Raw genomic sequence first — 23,729 nt, forward strand, 5'->3', positions numbered from 1 at the left:
AGCCAACTGTTTCTCTGTATGACTTAGAGGAGAGCAGATGTCAAAGGGCAGAAGCTGGGGAGAACAGCCAGCTGTCTCCATGAGGAGTGCCACCTGCCTTGGTGAGCCTTGCACCCCACAAAACCCTGTCCCTGCTGCCTTTGCTCTGCAGACAATAAAAACACCACAGCTGAGGCAGTGCAGGACAGTCTCCCACTCCTGCCTTAAAATGCCTCCAAGGTCAGGTGGGGAGAGTGCCAGGAGAGGATGGTATGGGGTGGCTGGTGGCTATGAAGTGCTATGTTAATCACAGAGCATCAACATTAGAAACATGGGAAGGGTTGTGTGTGTGCAAAACCCAGTGACTAAGAACTAGCCAAGAAGAATCACAGGTTGATTGAGGTGAACTGCTGAAAGACTCTGGGCCTGTTTTAAAGGTGCTGAGTGCCTGCTGATATGTATGGAGTTTTGAACTTCCCCAGAGAGCCAACCTGGAGGCTATTTTCAGTCTTTTCTCTTGGACTTTGTTCCTCCTCTGTAGCTCACAGCTAATCACGTGCCTTTTCTCTGCCACTGGTTATCTAAGTTGTGTGTTCAGAGAGTTTATTTTTTAACTGTTTGCTAGTGTGTGACTGAAAAGTCTTTAGCATGAGTCTCCCATGTTCATCTCTGTCATTTAGGAGCCCTGTTTCTACAAATAGATGTGTCTTACAAGAGTTTCCCTGCAGAGGAAGCCAGGGGTATTTGCAGACTGCTTATGTAAGGTAGTACTGACAAAAGCCACTTTAAATGATAGGTAGTTATGTCATTGATAAGGTGTTTTCCAAATATTTCTTACTATGTTTTGCAAAAGAAACCACAGTCAGTCAACAACTAAATCAGTAATGCAAAAGGTTAAGAGCAAACAAAAGTGAAGAGCATTGTAGCAGACTGCCAAGCAGTTCACTCTGTTCTGAGTGTGACAGATGAATCCCAGGTACCAAAGTGAACATCTGATGTATTGAGGAAAACAGTCTGTGACACTGCCTTACTTCTCATATAATCTCTGAAGATGAGTGGCTCTGTCTGTTTTCCAAGAGATCCGAAGTGACCCCAGCAAAGTTACTTAGAGTAGGATTTTGCCATCAGGAAGCACCATCCTGAGAGTCAGGTTAGGAATGATCCAGTGCAGCTGGTGCAAAGCAGGAAGCTTCTAGGGCTGTTGGACTTGTTCCTGCATGGAGCTGGGGACATTCTCACCTGTGTGGCCCCCGGAGTTCATGTGCATAATTGAGTGAGAGTGCAAGGATGTGGGACTAACACTGAAGCCATCTGGATCTCTGTGGATGGACAAAGGGCCCAGATGGGACATAAAGCCACTGGCTTCTGGGTGAGTAACTGAAGTAGGTGATGAAGATTCCAGATTAACAGATAATGTGGATTGTTCCTATAAAGTTCCTCTTATTTTGAGCATTTAAGACGTCAGCAAATAGAAGATAGGAACATAGGGTTGATCAGGACAGATTTGAGCAGTTTCCAGTTTTACTAGTTGAAAATGAGTTGGGAAAAGTGAAATTAATGGAAATTAAAATGGGAAAGAAATCGTGGATAAATACTGAGCAACACTGCTTCTTCAAACTGAGTTTTTCCCCTGTGAAAATATGGAAATTTAATAAAATGGAATAGACTAGCTTTGGAATATTAATGTGAGCACACTTTCCTTTTACACTAAATTGTAACCACTGTCAATGGATATGCACTGAAAACTGTTCATCAAACCATCCTGTGCTTCACTCAGATGGTAAAACTCTATCACAGCTCTGTCTAGCCATCATATAGAATTAATTCCCTGGTTAACTTCAGTGTGAGCCAAAGCAAATACTGGCAAACAGGTGAAGGCTCTATGAACCTAGAATGAAAATCTATTTATGAAATTGATTCATATTCATACAGATATGAAGATATTGGTCCATTATGAATATATTGATTCATAGTAGATTATGAATCTATTTATGAAAACAGATTTCTAAGTGCTTTTTCAGAATACAAAGTATGTTGTAAATTCTCAGGAAGACTAAAATTATCAGAAACATTTAATCCCATACTGGAAATACCATGTGGTTTTCCCAAGATGTTGAATAGTAAAATTAGTGTGACTTAAATTAATAGGAACGGTTGTCTAGAAAGAGAACTCTTCGCTTGAACTTAACAGCTCAGCTTAATTCAAGGGGTATTTTCTGAACTTGCGCATCATCTCGGTAGAAGAAAATAACCATGGCAACATATAAGAAATTATCTTTCAATGTCCAGGGTTCTGATCTCCTCTGGATAAATACTGACCCACAGTAGCTGCAGTGATATCCTAAGAATGTTCCAGGTTTACCTAAGTGTCATTGGCTTCTTGTGTGGAGAGACCTGCCAAAGAATGTACTGTCTGCACAGCCTTCTGAGAAACAGCCATTACATCTTAAGAATATTAAGAATTATTTTTTCCCCCTTCTGCCTCAAAAGATTCGCAAATGCTATTTCCTTTTTGTGCTCAAGTTTTAAAGATTTTCAGATTTCCAGAGCAAAAGGGATTTGGAGAGCAGAAGTATCCTTTAATTAACCTCGATCGCTCTCTATCCCTGAGTCCCGTGGAATGGGTCTGGCCCCTCCTTCCAAGGGCATCTTCGGCCCTGCCCAGGGGATGCGGGCAGCGGGTCACGGACCCCATGCGCTTCCAAAAGTGTTCCTCTCTCGCCATCTTCTGGTCAGCTCTTCAGCATTGACTGTACATCCTGCTGCACACAGAAAGGGATTCTACGTGATAAACGTCCTCCTCTGGTGGAGGCATGAGCGTGCTCTTTCCCTCTTGTTCTTGCTGTTTTCCCCGGGCTTGTGAAGACCGACACGTACTTGATGTGGATGGCACTGGGCTAAGTAGGTGTCTGAAGAAAGCTGCTTGTGTCTGCTCACAGACATAAAAGCCACAAGAAAATACCATGAGCTCCATCCTCACAGATATAGGAGCTCTACATGTCCTGGATGTTTTTTTCTCAAAGCAGCTCCTCTGTGAAAGGTGACAAATATTAGCACGGAGGAGTTTAATGAGGTAGATGCTCCATAATTGCTCTCACTGAGAGCCATGGAGCTTCCTGTGCCTCAGCTCTCAGGTGCAAGCCTCTTGGATCAGATCAGTGTCTAGAGGAGCGGCTTGAGCTGCTGGGACAGAAAAGCTGAAAAGAAGTGCCCCTCCTTGGAGGGGTGCAGATCTTACCTCTGGGGACTGAGGCCCACAACTAGTTAAACCAACAGAAGTAAAATTAAAGAGCTGTAAATAATAGAGCTAATTATCAATTACTGGGAGGGGAAACATCCAAAATTTCTGGCTTTCCTGCCTTGATAAACTACATCCTTTTTTCCCACCCTAAAAAGAACAATGTGTTACCCAGCACGCATTTCTAAAAATGTTAAGTACTAGGCAGAAGTTGATCACTGACTTCTTAGGCTTATCTAACATACATAGCCATATGTAATTTAATCATTAGAGATGAAATTGTGTTTCTTCAGCTGATTTTGAATTTGCCAAAGACAGTGATAGGCTGATGACTTGTGCTCTTTTGTTATAGAAAGAGACTATATTTTCTACAGCTAACTAGGCATAGTAAATTTGAAATGCATTCACTTTTTTTCAAAAAGTCAGAGGATTTCTTGGTCCTGCAAATTCCCCTGCTGGCTGTTTTAAGAGGATTATAATCACATTTTCCCTTTTTTTCTTTTTTAGTGTTTTCCTCTTCTGTGTTGTGTGTGAAAAGCCCACGCAAACAACAGGGAAAACTGACTGACAGCCTTGCAGAAACAGTGAAGCTCTGCAAAATGCTGCCAGGCACACAGAACAAACTAACTGAAACACCAGGAAGCAAGCAATTATTTTTAATCACTATATGTTATAATAGGAGCCTAAAGGATTCTAACATATGTGGGATTTTTGAAACAAATGGTATCCGCAACACAGGGTGCTGTACCTCTTGAGGAAAGGTTGAGCGTGAATGCTGCTTCTCACTCCACCATGACTGATGTGGTCCACTGGAAATTTCAAAACATCAGGGGTGATGTAGACTCCAGAAGATCTTTCTTTGGAAGAGGCAGTTATCTTTGGCTCCCTTCCCTGGATGGGAACTCTAAGGTGGAGTTCTGCAATGGAAGCAATGTAGAATTCACTCCCTCTGGGCACATCACCTTTTCCAAGTGGGCCTCATGCTTTGCATGAGCCAAAGCCTTTGTAAACAAGCTCCAAAGGGATTTTAAAATTGAATTGGTACCAACTAACAAAACATGGTACCAGAACCAGCAGGAATGGTGAAGGGCTAAGGTGGCCAGAGGCAGAACCCGTCTGGAGATCTCAGTGCTGCACCTCTGTCACAGCTGCTCCCCTGCAGCTGTACCTGGCACATTCAGGAGCACCCTGTCTGGGGGCACTGGGATCTGGGGCTGGGTGACCCTCCTTATCTGAAGAAGGCAGAGAGGACACCTAGGGCCTAAGCTGAAGCTCAGCAGCTTAAGAATTTTCTTATGGAGGTGCCATCCTGGTATGAAGAAAACTTCAAGAACACAGCTTCAGGTTATGTATTCTCAGCTAAATCCATCTGAGCTGTGTGAGCTGCAAAAATCAAGTTAGAAATTCAGACAGATGGGAACCCTTCAAAAAATGTATGCTATTTTGTTTCCTAAAAGGATTTTGACAAGTTGTTTAAAGCTGTGCAGCCTACTACCTATGTCTGCCTGGTCTTTGAGACACAATTCAAAATAAACTCATTAAAGGTTTGTGTTTCAGTAGAGTTGCCTTTTTGCATTTCTAGTGGCAACATCAGCAGCAGATAGCAACAAACAGCTGAAAAGCTCTGTTTAGGTCACTGCCTAGCCCCCATAATGGGCTGTATGCATGTGATGATTACTTCTAAGTGTGAAAAAATACCTCTTTGTAGCTCCTCTAGTGCATGTGCAGCACCCAGTGTTAGTACTTGGTATAAGACTGCCTGCAGTGAGCCTTGGGAGGAGACTGGGAAGTTGCATTTCACACTGGGAAGTTCTCATGGAATGCTGCAGGCATCAGGAAGAAGTAATTGCTTCTGCATGGGTATCTGCAGCTGCTAAAAACCCTTTATCTCCTGAATGTGGCAAGTGCATGAAGTAGAAGTGATTCAAACACAAGATTTGTGGATGAGTAAGTCTGAAGTTCAAGCATTTGCCTCATAGCAGGTTAACAAAACTTCTAAAAGGCTTTGGCAGTTTTAGTTTGGGTTTTTAATTGCAGACAACAACAGAAGCTCCAAGCCCCCTAATAAATGTGTGCAGGTTTGTCTTCCCCACAGTTCTTCCCCTGAAGCAGGGCAGGGAGAGGCTGACCTGAAAATTTGTTTCTTCTGGAACTGCAGTAAAGTTAGGTATTTAGAGAGATTTTCTTGGCTCCTGAGAATGCTGGTAATCCCAGAGAGCAGGGCAGGAACCTGGTGGCTGTACCTAAAGCCACACCTTTACACAAGAATTCCATTCTCAGCTGCCCTGAGCTTCTCCTCTGGGAGCTGCACAGCTGTTTGCTCCTGCAGCACAGGGACTGGGGGCAATGGCACTGATGAGGAACAGAAAGACTGGAGCCCCAGTTTGGCTTCAGTGCTAGCTGCAGCTTGGCATGGTGCTGAAATGGGCCTTTTTGGTCATGTTGCTGTAGCTGTTCTGGGAGATTCTCTTTCTGGCTGCTGCTGAATTGGAGTTAAAGTTCCCTGTCTTTGGCTCCTGTTCTGCTGTCCCTCACAGTACGTCCTGCTCTGCCAATGTAAATGCACACACAGTCACTCCCTAACCTAGTTCTGTCAGAATGATGCAGGTTAGGTTAGGTATTTTTTAATATGGGAAAAGTAGCCTCAAGGCCAGGTTCTCTTGCTCAACTTCTATTACAAAAATAGCATGTGACATTCATATTATGCTGTGCTTGAGTATGTGTGGTCAGCTTGTGATTGGACTTAATGCCTCTGTAAATAAAAGAAACACAGAACAAAAAGAATGATAGTCTCTCAGAAATCCAGCTAATTCCTGGAAGAGTTAACTCATTTAGAAACCTTTTAATGGGCCATATTGATTACATGGATGTGTTCAGAGCAGCTGTGGATATTGCAGTAACAATGAACTGAAGCAGTTTATCAGCACATCAATTATTTTACTGGTATAAAAAGGAGCTTTAATTGGAATAATGATGATGGGCTCAGTCTTATGTTGAAGTTGTCTGGGTATCACAAAATTATCTCTCAATGAGCTCATCTATTTTGCAAGGAAGAAGCTCATAATCTCATAGGATGGAAGATGTTCTGGCTATTTATAGGAACTGATTTTATTTGTAGGGAGTATCATGACTTCACAAGTGCAGTGGCACTAATCTCCCTGGTAAAGCATTTATCCTAATCTAAAGGGAGCTGTTTGCTACAAAGCCAGCCATGTACTTAAAAGGGCCATGGAACAAATTTGCAGCACTGGCAATAATTTGTCTGTAAAAGCTGCAGGTGAATTAGTGTGTCCTGAATGCACAGCAGCCCAGAGTCAGGCTGCTCTCTGAAAATGAGACAGTGAGACAGAGGAGAAAATATTCCTACCTAAAATGGCTGAACTGCCAAGATGAATTGGGCAACATCACCTGAGCAGCTGAGGATGTGCTGCAGCCTTCTGAGTGCTGGGGGTCTGCAGGGCTGGGTTTAGGCACTCTCAGTTAAAGAGCAGGCTGCTGTTCTTACACCAAGGACAGGGATGGAGTTTACTTTTTCTTAGGTATTTTCTGTCCTGTTCCAAGCTAGCTAGTCTGGGCTAGCTTTTAGCACTAAGTCATATGGAATTACTTTTGGCACCTGCTCCCAAGGGATGAAAATACTTTTCTGGATATGTTTGCAGAGATCACTGAGGACCATGGAGATAGCTGGAGTATATCTTCAAGAGATCAAATGTATTCCCTACTGAGCCAAATGGAGAATAAGTTAATCAGAAAGCAGGGGGGAAGTGGAGCTTCTGCAGAGTTCAGGGCTGGTGGAGGAGGGAGACTGTGAGGCTGCAAGCTGCTCAGACCACAGTTTGGTTAACAATTCCACAGCTCGAGCCTTCAATGGGATGTGGAGCCAACCCCAGGACAAGCTGGGGTGCAGGAAACCATGTCAGGGCTGTGAGGGCTCTGAAGGGAGGGAGTGTGGGTGCACAGCACCTGCTGCTTTCTACCAGGCATTCCATTTCTTGCATTGCTGCTGCAGTATCCCTCAGCCATCAGCAAGCTCCTGGGCTGCAGCTGTGCCTGAAAGGATAGTGCAGCCCCAAGTCTGAATTTATTTTTATTCCTTGAAATCTGCAGGAATAGAGTGCACTTGACTCGCTTTCTGCCTGGTCTGCTGAGGCCTGCCCTCCCTCATCATGCACTCAGTGCACACAAAGATGAGCAGATTTGTACACAAGGTACATACAGGATAAACTAGGACCACATCTGTGGAAAAGGCCAGATGTGTGTTCCTTTAAATCATAATCCTTCATGTAATAATATCACAGTTGTCATAGAAACCATGGCATCAGTAAGACTTGCAGCTCTTGATCCTGCAAAACAGTTGAGCATTTGTTTTTAATATAAAGTATGTGCTTAAATTCCAACTGTTTCTGTGGCACTGCTTGTATGTCTAGAACAAAGCCTAGACTTTATCTTTTTCCTGTATGAGAGTGATGTTGCCCAGTAAAACCTCCTGGTTTCTTTAGTTAAGCCCAAATAGTATGCATGTTTCACAATCACAAAAATAGTTAGCACATGAATGGTCTAAAGAGAGTCCGAAAAGAACTTTTTAAGATGTGTTGGAAGTTGAATGCTTGATTAGATCACATCACTGTCTCTGCTTCTGCACCCTGAGAAAGCATTAGAATAACATTTCACAATTTCTTCCAGTTCTCAGAACACTGGACAACTCTTAATTCTACTGATTGTATAAGGAGAATATTTTTTCAATTTGTTGAGAACATATAGAAGTTTGATCATAATTTCTAACAGAAATGTTCATGCTCCCAAATTAAATAACCTATTTATTGTAGCTGTTCATGAGGCGTTTTGTATTTTTCTTTGAAAATTCAGTTTCTGATTTAAATGTTTAACACTTTCTGGTTTAACTTTCAGGTATGTTTTAGCATTCGAAGTGCTGAGGAAAGTATGAAATATCCCTTATGTCTCCAAGAAAACATGAAAAGTTCTGGTGGATTTAAGGAGTCTTTTAGCTGGATCTTTGAGCACATGCCCATGTTGAATTCTGTTGTAACTGCATTTGGAAGATGACACATGATATTTCACTCATTTATATTAACTACAGTATTTTCCCTCAGATCATACTACAAATGAAATGCTCAGGGTACTTTTCAGTGACTAAATGCTCCCCTGCAGACAGGGCCTCATTCCAGATTTGCTGGACTCAGTGGGCAGGTTTCCAGTGGAGCTCAGTGGGTTCTTTATCAGAATTAGGTGGTTTAGTCTGCATATGCCTGGTTTATAATTCATATTTGGTCTCATGATAGACATGGGGTATTACTTTGACCAATTTCAGCAGTTGATAACTGGGGCAACCCACATCTCTTACAGCTGTTCTATATTAAGTTATACATTTGCATTTGTGCCAGGGAAACCTGTTCTGTAGAACTTCAGTAGGTCGAGGTGGTAGCAACTCCACAGTAAGTTCATTTGTAATGCTTTCTGTCAGCAGAAAACAAAAAGCAGCAGTACCCCAAAGATATCAGCTTTTGTGGAAATTAAAGCAGAAGGTTAATAAAGGTGGCTGAGTCACAACTCTCTTCCAATTCAGGGGATGTTTGTGGACAAATCTTCCTGCTATTTACTGAGCTCCACCAGCTGGTAAATGACTGCATGTTTCTAAAAGCCCTTCTTGTAAAATGTTTAAATTTTGTGAATGGAAAAAGGGTTTTTAAATGTTGCTGACTAATCTTCTTGCCTGAAGAAGAAGCATTTGTACGACTGCAAAGATAAATTGATGAGTGTGCTGTTGATTTTGCTGATTTCAGAGTACCTGGACAAAAAGAATCTCATCCGTAAAAACGTTTTATGAAATACCATGATTCACACCAAAAAAAAGTAAGAATTTATAGTCAGTCATATTCACCAGCAGACACATAAAGGGGTAGTTCCCCAGATTAGTTTTTAATAATACTTTATGAATGTAATTAATTTAAGCTGAGAACAAGATTGGGAAAGGAGACATTAAACTACTTTTGTCTTTTATACTTACAAAGCTTAAGCGCGGTTTTTGCACAGCTCCTCTAAGAATTCACAGTGCTCCCGAGGCTTCCCTGAAGTCCATCGGAGGTGATGGACAAAATGCGACTGACCGTCCTGAATGTACGAAATCAATTTCAGAACACAGAGGAGCGCCAATGCCCTCTCTGTTTCTTTTATCTTCATGGCTCTCGGCGTTGCAGAGGCTCTTTTCTCCTCCCGAGCACGGGAGATCTCCGGCCGTGTCGGGGAGAGCCCCGCGGAGCCCGCGCGGTACCGCCGTGAGGGGAAAAGCGGCCCGCCAGGGGGCGCCGTGCGAGCGCAGCGGGGCTGCTGAGGGGAACAGAGGGACACCGGGACAGAGGGACAGGGGGACACCGGGACAGAGAGACATGGGTTCACCGGGACATGGGGACACCGGGATACGGGGACAGAGGGATATCGGGACACGGGGCAGCTCCTGCGCACGCCCGGGACAAGCGGCAGGGACAGCTCGCCGGGCAGGCCCGAATCACCAGCGCTGCCCTGCACTCTGCCTTCTTCAGCCCACCTTGCCACTGTAAAACCGCAGCCTTTTCCCTTGGCCTTCCCTGCCGTGCTCACCTTGGGCCACCCTTGGCCCGGTTGGTTTGGTGGCCACTCTTGGCAGCTCTTCTGCTCTGTGCCATTGATTCCTCAAGAAACAATCCTTCTAGGGTCTGTTATGTCAGAGTGGCAGGAAGCTTTGGGCCAACATTCAGATTATGTTTTCCCCTTCCCAGTTTAATTTAACTTTTCATGCTTCTTCTCTGCATCACTACTAAATAATCTCTTACACAGTGCTTTCAACCTGCAGATTTGGGGAGCCAGAACATAAATGCAGGCCTGTGCTTCTACTCACTGTACTACTGGTTACATGATACAAGTATGTACTAATGAAGATAGAGGATAATAAAGGTCCTTTAGCTCCTTTCCTCCAACCCTATTCCTCTCCCCCTGTCCCTGTGGGAAGACAGTGTATCCCTATTTGACTATTCCCTAGTTAAAACTGGTTATATGAGACTGGTTCTTCAAGCCAGATAAATCTTCCAGATTTGTCTCAGCCAGATAGGGGACAAGTTAAGACTCTTGCCTAGAAAAAAAAAATCACTTTGGAGAGTACATAGCCATACTACATTCTTGCAGATGTCAGATGTTGTTCTGAGGTTGCTCAGTTGTGCCTGGAGCTAAAGTGAGTGCAAGCCAAGGCTAGGATTGGGGTGTCTAAAGAAGTATCCTAATGGACATTGGCTGCATCATAGAATCTAGCTCTGGTGCTTAATGCTATTAAGTCTCACATCAGAAATCTGTCCCACACTCTGCTGTGATTTTTGATAATTTTCTGTCAAGATCAAGTTGCAGTGTTCTAGGTAAAGAACACAATAGAATGTACCAAGCAGGGTAGATTCTGAAACCAGCAACAGCATCTGCTCTGCCTCCCCTAGCCAAAACAGGTGGTGACTGTGGGTGGAAATATGGTGAATCCTGTGGAAAGTAAGTGTAGAGACATGGGAAGGAACTGGGAAGGGGGCGGGGGGGGGTGTTATAGAATGATCCCAAATGAGATCTAGTGTGATGGTGATACAAAAATGCAATCTATAGGAGAGCAGGAATCGCTAGGTTTGTGGCTTTACAGATCAAAGACTTGATTTTTTTAAAACTGATTTTTCTGCACCTCTTGGAATTATTTTCTTATCCTCATTACTATTCAAAATGTCTCTCTGTCATCTGATAATTTCATCAGTTACAGACTCTTCTAAATCACAGTGAAAGTCTTGATCTGAATTCTAACACAGCACTACTATGATCCATTTTAAACACATTAAGTACCTTTTCCTGCTCAGTAATTTGCTATTTTTATTCCTTATTCACAATTCTTAAGCCAGTTCTCAAATTATGTGGGTGCTGTTATGTCAAAAGAGATGTGAATTAGCTATATTCAGAAATCTGTGATTCAGTCTTCCAAATGTTTGTTTAAAGCTAAGTATGTTGGTTCTGTTACTTTCCTTTTACTCACTGATGTTGTAAGTCTATATAAAATTCCATTCCTTATAAACTCCAGGGCACATATAACATGAAGGATAACAGAGCAGTCTGTTATCCTTCATCTATTTCAGCAGCTTTTTGTGCTTAGAATTTGTTTCTAGCAGGAAAATAGTCATATTTACAGAAAGTAATTGCTATGATCATTCTTTTTCTGAGGTTTGGTCTCCCATTTGATTCTGAGATTGCTGTTTTCTGTGACTTATTCTCAGTCACTGTGAGGAAAGATGACTTCAAGTCAGCTTTATAATGGAAAAAAAATCTTATATTTTCCATTCTTCTTTCATCAATAAAGGTATGTGGGTTAGTTTTCCAGATGTACTTCACTACTTTTTTTTTTTTTTTTACAGTGTTTTTTTACAGTATTCTATCTACCAAACGCAATTTTGTGCATTTGATATTTAAAATTTAGCAGATGTAGATTATGTAAAAAATCTCGTACTGGGGTTGGCGATCTTGACTTGTGGCCTGTGGACACTTGTGATTTCCAAATGTCTTAGGGTGCAATGCAAGATGTAACCAGAAGTATGTATTTTATTACTATGCAATAAAACCAGGAAGGGCAGTGTTCTTTATCTCCTCCATGACCCATCCCTCATAAATTCAGGGAGATATGTTCTGTTAATGGGCCTTTGAGTCTCACTGCATCATCCCATTGTGAGATGCTCCATCCAGGGGGGAGGAGCCAAGCATTCCTACCTGGATATCATCTGAAATTTAGAACACCACAATTAGCCTTTCTCCACTGGATTCCCAGAGGAAGACAGGTTCCATCTACACCACCACTGGGCCTTCAGAGGAAAACTACATCCTTCTACAGGGTCACTGCTTCAGCAGAACCACATCTGTCACTCCAGGAGGACTGCAGCCACCATTTAATCGACTGCTACCAACACCCTGACCAACAGGGTGTCAGCTTGTATTCTGGCTCTGTCAGCGTTTTCTTTGTACTACTGCATTTTTATTTTAACTTTCCTGGTAAAGAACTGTTATTCCTATTCTCATATATTTGCCTGAGAGCCCCTTAATTTCAAAATTATAATAATTCAGAGGGAGAAGGTTTATATTTTCCATTTCAAGGGAGGCTCCTGCCTTCCTTAGCAAACACTGTCTTTCAAACCGAGACACCAAGTCAGCAAATGATTGAAAACCACTGGTTTAGCTCCCCAGTCTCACCTTCCCTACATATCAAATGAGGCTGCATCCTGGACCTGGTTTGGTGGGACACCAGTAAAGTCAGTGTTCATGCAGCACTTGAGTCTGTGGAGGGTTTGAATACGGACAGTATTGTCCCAGGCACCACTCTGTTCCCCAAAATCTAAACTTACCTACAAAAAGAGATGAAAGTAGGTAGGGTTCCTGAGATGTATTTGATCTGTCTTTTCCATGCTAAGTGATGTGGTTGAAGAATCTGAAACAATAACTCTGACCCGCCCAGCTCACCTCAGTGTCTGCCAACTCAGGTGCCTTATGCTGATATTTTAAAATATAGACAAAGTTAACTATTGCAGTGCCTATAAATATAAGAAATCAAAAGGGGGATGGAAGGGCTGAGTATTCAGCTGTGGCTATGATTGCATCTCAGCCCTGGGAGCACTTGAGCTGGGGGTCTGCCCATTCCCCTGCTCCCCACTCCAAACAATAACGTATTTAGCAAGACTGAGCCTGGCATCTGACCTCTGCTCTGGAACACCCCTTTTAAGTGTCTGTGATGGCAAGATAAGCTTACTGAGGCCTGTAAGGCTTATGAGCTTGTGGATCCCAAGGAAAGGGTGCAAGTCCTAGGGAGTCCAGGGAAGGTGTGTTGCTCTACTCTGAACAGTTGTGTGCAACTACCTCTTCCTTCACTCACCTGCGTTTGGAAAAATGATATTACATTTTCCTTTTTTCTCTAGTTTGTTCATTTATCAAATGGAATGATTCAGATATGGCTGCATGGTTCCTTATTGCTTTTAGAGATGTGTTTTTTATTTGTTTTCAGGAAGCTGTGCAAGCCATTAAGGAGAGAATTAGATGTGTTCCCTCACTGTATGCACAAGGAGTTTGGTTTCTGATGTGTTTGTATAGTGGATTTTAATCCCCATCTGTGGCACTGCAAGACTGATTAGTATGGCTTGGCTTTCCTGGGACACCTTTCTTCTAATAAATGAACTCCCACAACTTTCATATAGAACAAAAACGTATCATTGACCTTGCTTTGCAGACACCATCTAGCTTTTGAAAGTTCAGAAATATTCACTGTTTAGCCAAAGATGTAAGTACAGGCAGAACTACAAATCCACAAACAGTAATGCAATCTCCACCAACAGGTTATTGCTGTTTCCTGTACAGGATTACAAACACTCCTCAGTGAATGAGTCAAAGCACTCCAAAGAAGGGACCTAATTAACTTACAGTCCACAGGGGTGGACTTAGAAGAACTGGAGTTGAAAACTACTCTGTCCATCCTGGGTAAAATCATGCAACTTGGGTTTTTTTTATGTTAAATTCATGGTCATGGTATTTGAATGCCTGCAGACATCTCCTTGACACCTATTACTGAATACCTGGGCAACAGTATCCCTCCCCATCCCAAGCTGCTCTAGGATAAATTGGTTTTGTAATGCCATTCCTTAACTGTTAAAGCCTTTAAAAGTGAAATTGGTGTCTGAGGGACTAATCAATCCCTCACCCACTGCACACGATGCTTCTTGAAACCAGCCATTTAATCAGCTTTCCTGCACTGATGTATGTTTTCTTCTCAATGCTTTGAAGGTGATTTCATTATTGAAGCAATGACCCTGGTGCTGTGAGCTCAGAATTATGTGAAAGCCTGGCTTTGGCAAGCAGGACAGCTTGACTTGTATCTTGGCAAAGCAGGATCCTCTTGACTCTTTCTGCCTTTGTCCAAGGATCCAGGTAGGATCCCTCTCTTGTCCTTCTACTTATGGGTGTCAGGTATTATTTGTCTTTTCTAGTCTCAGGTTCTGCTTCTATCTCTGAAAAAGTTCAAGAGTCTACCTGGGCATCAGCTATTATTAAGCTGCATCATCCATCAGTAAAATCAATTTACACTTCTTCCCATCTCATTAACTTTATCCTTTACCTTCTCTGTCTGCTGAGGTTCAGGGTTACAAAAATCTGGGCCTTCCTTATTTCTGAAATGGCAGCTCCTTTTTGGTGCCTGACATTTCTTTTGGGAAAGTGAAATCAGAATTAAACAGAAAGACCCTTTCTAAGTGCTAGGCTGTAAATGAGAGAAGTGAGGTCAAAAACCAAAACTATAAACTAGTCTCAGAGAAACAAATCAATCCTCTGCTAGGCACACTCAACTGAGTGTACAGGAGCTTCATTCAGGGGTAAAGTTGGAAATACATCAGACCTAGAAAAGGCATTCAGAGAAAGAAAAGGACTAATACAAACTGAAATTCATCTGTGCTCTGGAATACCCTTTCTTTAAGCCCCAGACAACTCTTGCTTTCATCAAAGCCCATTCATCCTATATTTTACTTCATTTCCTTCTTAATGGCTCATCCTGAACTTATCTTTCCTTCAGTTCCTTTTGCCCTTTGTTGCTGGCCTTCTGTCTTCCCAGAGACACGCCTATCTGATCTGTTGGAAGCAGGGCTGGCCATAAATGCTAAGGGGAAAGACAACTTCGGTCTAAACTGTTTGTCTCCTTGTTCTACCCAAGAATGCAGTGTGGAATCTGCCAGGTTTTTTTTGAGAGTTTCAGTTTAAGACTCTTACAAAATTTCCTATATTTAAATAAGAAGGAGGAAAAAGAAACAAGTTTATGAAGGTATGTTATCTTCAAAACAGGGATTTGGCCAAAGTTCAGCCCTTGGGAGAGGTAATCTAGCTGTATGATAGAGGTAATCATGATATTGGAGATGTGCATGCAAGTTAGAAGAAAGTGGTGCTTACAGGCAACGTGGATCAAGGAACTTAACAGCAATTGTAGCTACTGGAATCTGATAGAGTGCTCTTGAGGGGCTGTACCCAGATTCATTACCTTCATTAGCCCGAGATGTCAGGTCCTGCCCTGTGTACAATCATTTTGGTCTTTGGGAAACTCTGAGCTTTCCTGAATCATCTTATGACCAACATGAGATTCATGGCAATGTCCCATGGCAAGTCCTGAAGAAAGAAACAGGAATGAGTCAGACATGTCAAACAGCTCTTTACACCTTTGAAGCAGCCTCAATTCCAGAAAGGTAGACAGGCCCAATGTGTTCTCAAGGTCTTATCACAGAAACGAATTCACAGCTTGCACAATGCCTGCTAAATACTGAGAAGGGCAGGAGAATTCAGAGGAGTGGTGGCTGTGCAGCTGCATGTTACTTCTTGAAGTCTGCAACAAGAAGGCAGACTGAAGGAGCTGGGGAAAGTTCTAGATCAGGTTTGAAGAGCACATTTGGACAATTAAACAATTTGTTTGGCTGGCCAGGTGCTCAGGAGACAGTGTGGCATTTGGATTAATGGGTGCCTGAGAGAGATTGCCATACCTTCCACCAGGTATTGCAGGCAAGGGATCCTCCCAGCCAGCACATCCACTCATCTCAGCTGTGCAGCTGCCAAAAAAAGCGTGGTGTCACAGTCAGTGGAGAGGCAGAGGAGGGGGAAGGTAGATGAGAAGACAAGGAGGATGGAAGAGCGGAAGTAGTGATAGAGGCAGCCCTGGTAAGGTATGACAGAAGGTGCAGTTTGAACTTGCTAAGCCTGCTGACCTAACTGTTGCAGTGCAGTGTTCCAGGCCAAAATCCTGTCATACGAGGGAAATTGAGTCACCAAATTCATTCTTCTGCCGTTTCATGCATCACACTGTGCAATGTCTGATAAAGCCTGCTTGGTTTGGTTTTGTTTCTGGGGTTCCCATAGGGACTTCCAAGTCCTCCTTTTCTAATAAGTGAAGTAATTTTCTGCTGCTTATTTACAGCTAGTTTTCCCTTAAATCCCTTATCTCTCAGAGTTGTTTGCCCTGCCTGTTGGTGTATTGACATACAAGTTATATATCCACCTTGGCTTCACTTTGCAGGCTGTACAGTCTAAGCAATAGTTCAGCCTGTCTAGGAGAGCTGAGTTGCACACACTGTATAATCAGAGTCTTTCAAGTGACAGCCTGAAAAAATTCTGTGGACTTTCTGGTACCTTTCATTCAAAGTACTTAACCAGTGTCAATCCTTCCTGAGTCCTTTTGTAGCAAAGCAGTTCTCTTTGCTGGAAGGATAGGAATTTCAAGCCCACAAATCAATATGACTTCCATATGCTTGGAGTTGGGCATGTGCTAACTGTTTTTCTGGATCAAGATTAGAGTTCTCACCACTTGACAAGATTCAGCTTGTGGTTTGTGAAGTACTGCCAGTTTGTCTGGAATTAAAGATTTATATAAAGTATCAATTTTAAAAAAAGGCAATTCCCTGTTCCAGGTTTATGTGTGTACTGCATTACTTAATAGCTGCTTGGGAAACATGAAGGATATGGTGCAACAACATTGCTTGTATCACACTTCATGTCATGTGAGAGCCACTCCATGTTCCCAAGGAACTGACAACTCTCTATATGCAAAACCAAGATGGGAAGGGATAAATAAAGGTGCAGAGATGGGATTTCCAGGGTCAGGAAGGGGCAGCACCGCTTGATTTCTGAATGCAGGGAGTATTCACTTCACTAGCAATGCTTTCATGCATCGTGATGCTTTTTCTGGGGATAAATCTTATATAAAACAATTATAGGGGAGCTTAAATAGAGTAGTAAGAATTTTTCTTGGCCTCTGTATTGCTGATTTCCAGCTTGCAGTGACTGACACCAGATTTTATGTGTATGGATCCGCCAGAAATGTCTGGACAGGAATTCCTGGCTTAAGTCGACTGACCCCCGAGGAGTACTGAAGGACTGATAGGAATCTGGGATGACAGGTGCAAACTCAAAGCTGCAGGCTTTCTCAGCAAAACAGAAGTGCGGTGAGGAAGCAATACCACGTACCGTTCCGCAGGGCTGGGAGGTGGGAGAGGAGGCGCAGCACGGGTGAGCGGTTGCTGCGGTTCGGCAGCGGGGACCGGAGGGCTGCGAGCCGGGCCGCGGGACGCAGTGTCCGGGCAGGGCTGGGGCGGGCGGGCAGCCCCTGCAGGTGCCGCGGGTCACCCGGCGGGGGCGGGCGGTGGCCCCGGGGGAGGAGCGGGGCTCGGGCCGGCCCCGGTGCGCGTGTCCCAGGCGCGGGGCCGGGCTATCGGAAGGAGGGCAGGGCGAGGGCGGGGCGGTTGGCGCGGCTGGCCCGGCCCGCCAGGGAGGAAGGGAAGGGGAGCGGGCTGTGCTGTTGCCCTTTTAAGCGAGCGAGCGGGTACAGGAGGCCGGTACAAAGGGAGCTCCGCCGTGCCCCGCCGGCTGGGGCTGCCCCGGCCCCGCCATCTTCCGTCCCGCAGGCGCGGCCGGGGCCAGGGTCGGGCCGGCTGAGTCGGAGGGAGGCGGTGGCAGCACAGGCCCGGGCCCGGAGATGAGGCCAGGATGTCGGTGTCAGGGCTCAAGGCCGAGCTGAAGTTCCTCGAGTCGATCTTCGACAAGGACCACGAGCGCTTCCGCATCGTCTCCTGGAAGCTGGACGAGCTCCACTGCCAGTTTGTGCTCCTGCCGCCGCCGCCGGGCTCCAGCCCGCAGCCGCCGCCGCCGCTCACTATCCACTGCAACATCACGGTGCGGGGGCCGCGCGGGGCGGGGAGGGCTGGGCACGGCCCGCCCTCGCCATTGTCCGCGGGGCGCGGGGAGGGGGCGCAGCCCCGCCGGGGTGACTCAGCACGGGGGGACCGCTCCCCGGGGGCTCCGGGTGCCTTCTCCGTTTCCACCATAACAAAAGTTACGTGGGGCGGGCGGCCCCGGCCTCTCCTCCTGTGCGGCGGCAGGAGACTCGGGTCTGCACAGGAGATTGTGCAGGGACTCGGGTACGGGGGAAGGACGCGGGCCAGGGCCGCCGCTGCCGTTTCGGGGCCGGCATCCGCGAGCTGGAACAAAGGGCGACCGGGCCCGGGGCAGCGGGTACAGACCCCCGGGGTGGCGGCGGGAGAAGCAGAGGGGCCCCGCTAGCCGGCCCGGCCCTGCGGCGGCTCGCGGGACAGCGGTAGTGTTGTGCGCGGAGCCCAGAGCAGGCGGCGGGCGGGCGCTTTACCGAGTGCGCCACACGGCCGCGGCCTGGGGCGGGCCCGGCCTTCCCCGCGGGGCAGCCCGAGGGGGCCGCAGCGATGGGAAACTTGTCAGTGGCGCTGCCGTGGAGGGGTAACACGGAGCACCTGCTCTGCTGCCTAAGGGCCGTTTAATCGTAACGGTGCTTTTAAACTTGCCAGGGGGTACGAGCAGCTGTGTCCCAGCTGAGCGTCTCCTGCCTGCCGAGGGCTTTCAGGGTTCTCCTTTCTGTGGGGTTTTTTTCCCCCCTTAAATTCTTTTGGCTTAATATTCATTAAATGAATGGAAGAGAAGCCGAATAAAACATTCAGTGCTGTGTGGCATGGTAACATGCCATTCTAAAGAATCCTCTGGTTCTTTAGAAGTTTAGGGCCTAAACTTGCCGAAGGATCTGAATATATTGAATCTGCGACTCATGTACAGAAAAGTGCTGGAGGTTCATTTTTGTTGGGCAGGTTGCAGTTATAAGTGAATTTAAATGCCTTTTCAAGATTGAACTGAATAGTGGCATATTGAAAAACTTTGGGTGAAAATAGCATGTAAGGAAGATAAAGCCTGCTGCTTTTTTTTGCTCTTTGTATGAAAGTTTCAAACACCATGGTATAAGTTGAATATTTCAGTACTGAAAGATGAAAATATTTATGCAAACCAGGCAAGTCTAATAATAATCATGACCAGAGTCTCACTTGCCTTAAAGTAACTTTATTAAATTAAAGGCGAATTGTTAGGTGGCTCTTCTAGTTTTCACAGTTAACTGTTATGAGAAGTCCCTTCTGTGGTTATGGGACAGGTCTTTGTTTTACTGGATACTTGTAATACATAAGATTTTGGGGGTTTGTGGTAAAGTAAACAAGATGTGTTGGTGTTCTTGTATTCAGACATGACCCTTCAGATGATGGATTGTGTGACTTCCTATAAATATTTTTGTTTAGGAGAGTGTGTTCCATTGCAGAGAAATTTGGCTTTTTGTTTCCACAAAGTGTGATCTATTTCATAAGTTTTGCTCTAAACAATAAAATGATGATTGTGCACCCTTAGTTGTTAGCTGCATTTGATGGGTTATTTCTTCTTTGTGAAGTCACAGCTAACAAGTAAGCCAGCAGTAAGACCTGAAGTAGTTGTGCCCAGGATTTGTGCTGTGTTTATCTACTTCTGAGACTGCTTTCATTTTAACTACTTTCAATAGTAATTCTTATTGTGAAGAAATGCGCCCCCTTATCTGTAGGCCTTTGGCTGAGGTGTGTCTGAGCAAGCAAGAAACCACTCAGGTCACTTTTGTCATGTTCGTGTTAATGAGGAAACAGTGTCTGCAATCTGCTGTTACAGTCACTTGCCCCAAAATTCAGGAGATCTTTCACACGCCATTAGACTTGTGGTGCATGAACTTGCAAAAAGAACAGGAAGAGTGCTGTTTGAAACCTCAGACCTGAGACTTCTGCTTTCTTGAAAGTTCTGTTTACAGTTGTCTGTGAGCAGCTTGGTGCTTTCTGATGTTGCCTAATTTTTTGCTCTTTGAGGCAGGTGGTTATTTTCCCCATCTGCTAAAAATAAATGGGATAGGGCAACCTGGTGATATAGAGGTGGGTCCCTTGAAACAAATGGGCAGCAAGTGACAGAGCCAAGAAGAGAAAGCTCATCTCTGGGTTTCTGTCCTAGTTCTTTGACATACATTTTAGAACTCTTAAGTGTCACAAAAGTGCTTTGGTTTTTTTTCTCCCCCTTCCCACTGAATGGAGTCTCCTGGGCCTAACTCCTGATTGCCTTCAGATATTTTTGGGGGTTTTTGTGAGTAGTGTAAACTAGAAGAGCCTAAGTCTTGTATACTCTGCTTCAGTGGCTCTGTAGCTACTGGGGGAACTACAAATAGCAGTACAAATAGCAGTAGTAGCATGCAAAGACTGGTAAGGCTATAAAGTTGCTGGTCAGTATGTTTTTTTGGGGAGAGTCTCTGCATCAGAAGCTACTGTCTTGGTGTTCTGAATTTGCAGAGCAAATATGCAGTTTTCACTGTTTGCTTCTTCTAGTCGGTTTAACCCCTACGATAGTGATCCAGCCAGAGTATTTCCTTAACTCAGCAAAAGCATACAGTGGGTTGTGTCTGGATGTTCAAGAATCCCGTTAAGGAAGAAGAGTAAGCCTAGCACTCAATCACCACTTTCCTTTGTGGTTCTGTTAGTATATGTCAATATTTTACATAAAATGACAGCTGTCTAGCAGTGTGTAGAGATGCTGAGGTTACGGGATGGAGAAACATCTGGTAGGGAAGGAAGCTTTCAGCATCTAAAAAGACATCTGACAACTAAGTTGGCTCTGATATTCCCAACAGATCTTTTTTCTCTCCAGCCTAGAGGGAAGAGGAAATATTCCTCTGTAGAAGTGAGGGAGCATATATGGTTAGGAACTGTGTATGTCTCCACAAGTTTTCTAGACTAAAATTGATGGTTTGAGAAGTCTGCCACTGGCATTTCTCACTGAGATGATTTGCTAATTGTCTCTGAAGTATAGAGAACTATCAAAGTTCTACAAACTATAGATTTAATAAATAAATATTAACTATAGATAGATTAAATATATAGGTTAACCTATAATATTGGCTATAGCATCTCAGGGATATTGTACCTGTGACACTGACCACTGCTTGAAATTAAAGCAAGAATTACTTTATTTGGTAGCTCTTCTGTTTATAAATGGTAACCAGACTTAGACTAAGTCTGTCATTCACTATTTCTGGTAGTGACCTGTGTTAGAGCTTACATGGTTAATCAGATTATTTCAAGAGGCATTTCAGGGTGGAGTCACCCCTGTCAGAAACATTACTGCTTATTCCTGAGAACTGTGTAGTTATTGAACTTGTTCAGGCTGTGTACCTTCACATTCCCATTTTGTTGTGCCAACAGCAGTGTCTCCATTTGGAGTTTTCTTTCTGTTTTTCTCAGGTTTCCTTTTTAGTTAACAGCACTATTCCGGTTGATCAAGTTCAATAAATCTTGTCCTGTTCCTCATGTTTTTAAATAGTATCAAACCTATGGCCTTACTTATAGGAGTGTTTTTATTGATCATGACTTTAGGTAAGTGTCCTTCAATACAGTCTCTGGTTTTACTTTGGTACCTTACCAGACTTAGATCATAATATTGCAAAGGGTGTGTTAGAATTATTCTACAGCAAAGTATTTTCCTTTTTATTTCAAGGAAAAGGACTAGTTTGGATTGCTGTAAAACATTTTGTATTTTTTATGTCATCTCTTCAATGAGAAACTGGATATTAATATCTCTCCACCCATACACAAAATTCCTATTGAAATTCTACATCCTTAAGTGACCCTTGCAGATAGAATGGGGGTTGTGCCAATTCCAAGTGGAAGCAGGTTTGCCCTAAACAGATACAGGGCTGTGATGTGCAGTGATATCCTTCATAATGTAGCAATTCTGTTCAGGTGATGTGGCTGACTCAGTGAACTCCTGCTTCTCTGTTGGAAAGAAGCATCTTCTGCTGACAAATACCCTGCTGCTAAATCAGGGTTAGACGCTGCTATGAAAGACTTGAAAAGGTTGCTGCCTACACATAACTGCAATTGATGGGAGAAGACTTTATTTTCCCTTAAAACCAGAATGGATAAAAAGATACTACCTGTGAAGGTTTAGACAAGTTGGGTATATACAGAGTGAGTGTATTGGAACCTGGGGCAGTTCTTCAAAGGCATCACTCATGCAACTATTATTTAACATAACATGCAATAGAAATTGACCAGGTTTAGTATTGTTTTATTTATCAAACCAAAGTTAAGCTAACAAAAAAATTGCTAAAAGAATAGCAAGGGTATTAATTTCTCTTTTTATGTCAAAACTGCAGTTGGAAAAAGAATATTGCAAAAAGGAGTAGGAAGAATAATTTGTGTCTGGAAGACAAGACCTTTCTGACACTACAGTCTGGTTGTGTGATGTGTGAAAGGCTGTAACCAGTACTTCAGGACTTTAAAAGATGGTTCTGTCCTCCCTACAAGGTATGAAGTGCTCCTAAAATATCCTAGGAAGCCACAGTGGTAGGCATCAAATAGAAAAGCTGGCATATGTTGAGGTCTCAATCTACGGTAAATTGTGCTCATTTCTAATGGATTGCTCATGTGAGTTGATACAGTAACCTTAGAACTGGGATTGTTGTGGTCCTTGAAAGAGCTCTCTGTGCACTTTGATGGTTAAAGAAGTTTTGTAGGAAAAAGTAAGTTATTTTTACTCAACATCCTCCCTCCTGTGAGCTGCTCAGGAGGTGTTGTGTATTGATGCATTGTTGATATTCTCAACATGTATTGAAAATTGCAATTGTTAGTAAGAATGAGGTGTGATGGTGCCTCGAGCAGTCTGTAATAGTGCTGTTTCTTGTATATCAGCAGAGGCTATGTGCCTTGTGAGGTGGCTGAAATTGAGTTTGCTGCATTAAGGACCTGGCTGGCATGTATAAATTCTTACTGAGTTCTTGTTGATCTGGACTATTTCTCAGTCTGGTTTAGCTGCACAAACAGCTGTCCTGTCACAGCAGGGGCACAGCAGTGAGTGGGAGCTGCTGGATCCAGCAGTGCTGGCAGAGCCCTGGGTGGCACTTGGGACTGACCTCTCCTGGGTGCAGTGCCTGGGGTGGCACCAGGCCCCTGGGCCTCCACGAGTGCTCGAGTTGTTAGTGATAGCTGGACCAGACTTAATTGTGAGGAGTTTGTTTACTTGAAAAATCTGCCTCTTTCCTGGAGATTGCAAGATGCAGAGATGGAGATAATTCTTTAAACACTATTATTAATAGGAAAGAAAGAGGAGGTAAAATTTCTTGATAGGAACAAATGTTTGTAGAAGTTGATTAACAGAAATGACTACTATTTTAGTTATGCCTCAGTGTGGACTTTTTTCAGTACTGTCAGGTTATTTGCTTTTATGTAGTTTTGAAAGGTTGTAAATGCCTGAATTCTTGGCTGGAGTATTTGGGGTCTTTTTTTCCTTTAAATGGTAATATTCTGTTTTTAAGAGACTTGGCAATTGATTTAGTATATGTTCTACTGTGTTTCTTCAGCTACAAGTTATATAGGAGAATCATAAATGACCTTTCACCAGCAGCTCCTAGAAGACAACTGGAAAATTAAATGACTGATTATAGTAAGAAGACACTATTTAGCATTTAATCTTCAATCAGTCTGCCTGTATGCAGTACACACTTGAAGCTAATATGATCACAATGATTCTCAGTTGATCTCTGGTGGGATCAAGCATACCAGTTATTGTATGTCTCACTGATGTCTTCTGTCCA

General features: G+C 43.8%; 1 protein-coding gene and 1 long non-coding RNA gene across 4 annotated transcripts in view; one reads left to right on the plus strand and one right to left on the minus strand.

The window, feature by feature from the left end:
- Window positions 1-3,857: 3,857 nt before the first annotated feature.
- On the minus strand, window positions 3,858-17,377 carry LOC106628119 (uncharacterized). Of its 2 annotated transcripts, XR_001331385.2 has the most exons (5): window positions 17,255-17,377; window positions 15,778-15,843; window positions 15,285-15,409; window positions 9,243-9,346; window positions 3,858-4,134 (listed from the first exon to the last, which is right to left on the minus strand). It is a non-coding gene; the product is annotated as an uncharacterized LOC106628119 (long non-coding RNA). The 2 variants fall into 2 exon arrangements; XR_001331386.2 differs by lacking the exon at window positions 9,243-9,346.
- A 159-nt stretch (window positions 17,378-17,536) lies between these two features.
- UBE2Q2 (ubiquitin conjugating enzyme E2 Q2) overlaps window positions 17,537-23,729 on the plus strand; it is a 45,969-nt gene continuing 39,776 nt past the window's right edge. Inside the window, exon 1 of one of the 2 annotated variants that reach the window (XM_088063021.1) lies at window positions 17,537-17,959. In XM_088063021.1, the coding sequence (XP_087919147.1) occupies window positions 17,774-17,959 (186 nt within the window). In that variant the 5' untranslated portion in view covers window positions 17,537-17,773. The remainder of the gene's footprint in view (window positions 17,960-23,729) is intronic. The other variant, XM_005521401.3, reaches the window with a different exon arrangement.

The sequence above is a fragment of the Pseudopodoces humilis genome, chromosome 16 (assembly GCF_049639895.1).
Source record: "Pseudopodoces humilis isolate 2021_Gansu_Grassland_sample_001 chromosome 16, ASM4963989v1, whole genome shotgun sequence".
Classification (NCBI taxonomy): Eukaryota; Metazoa; Chordata; class Aves; order Passeriformes; family Paridae; genus Pseudopodoces; species Pseudopodoces humilis.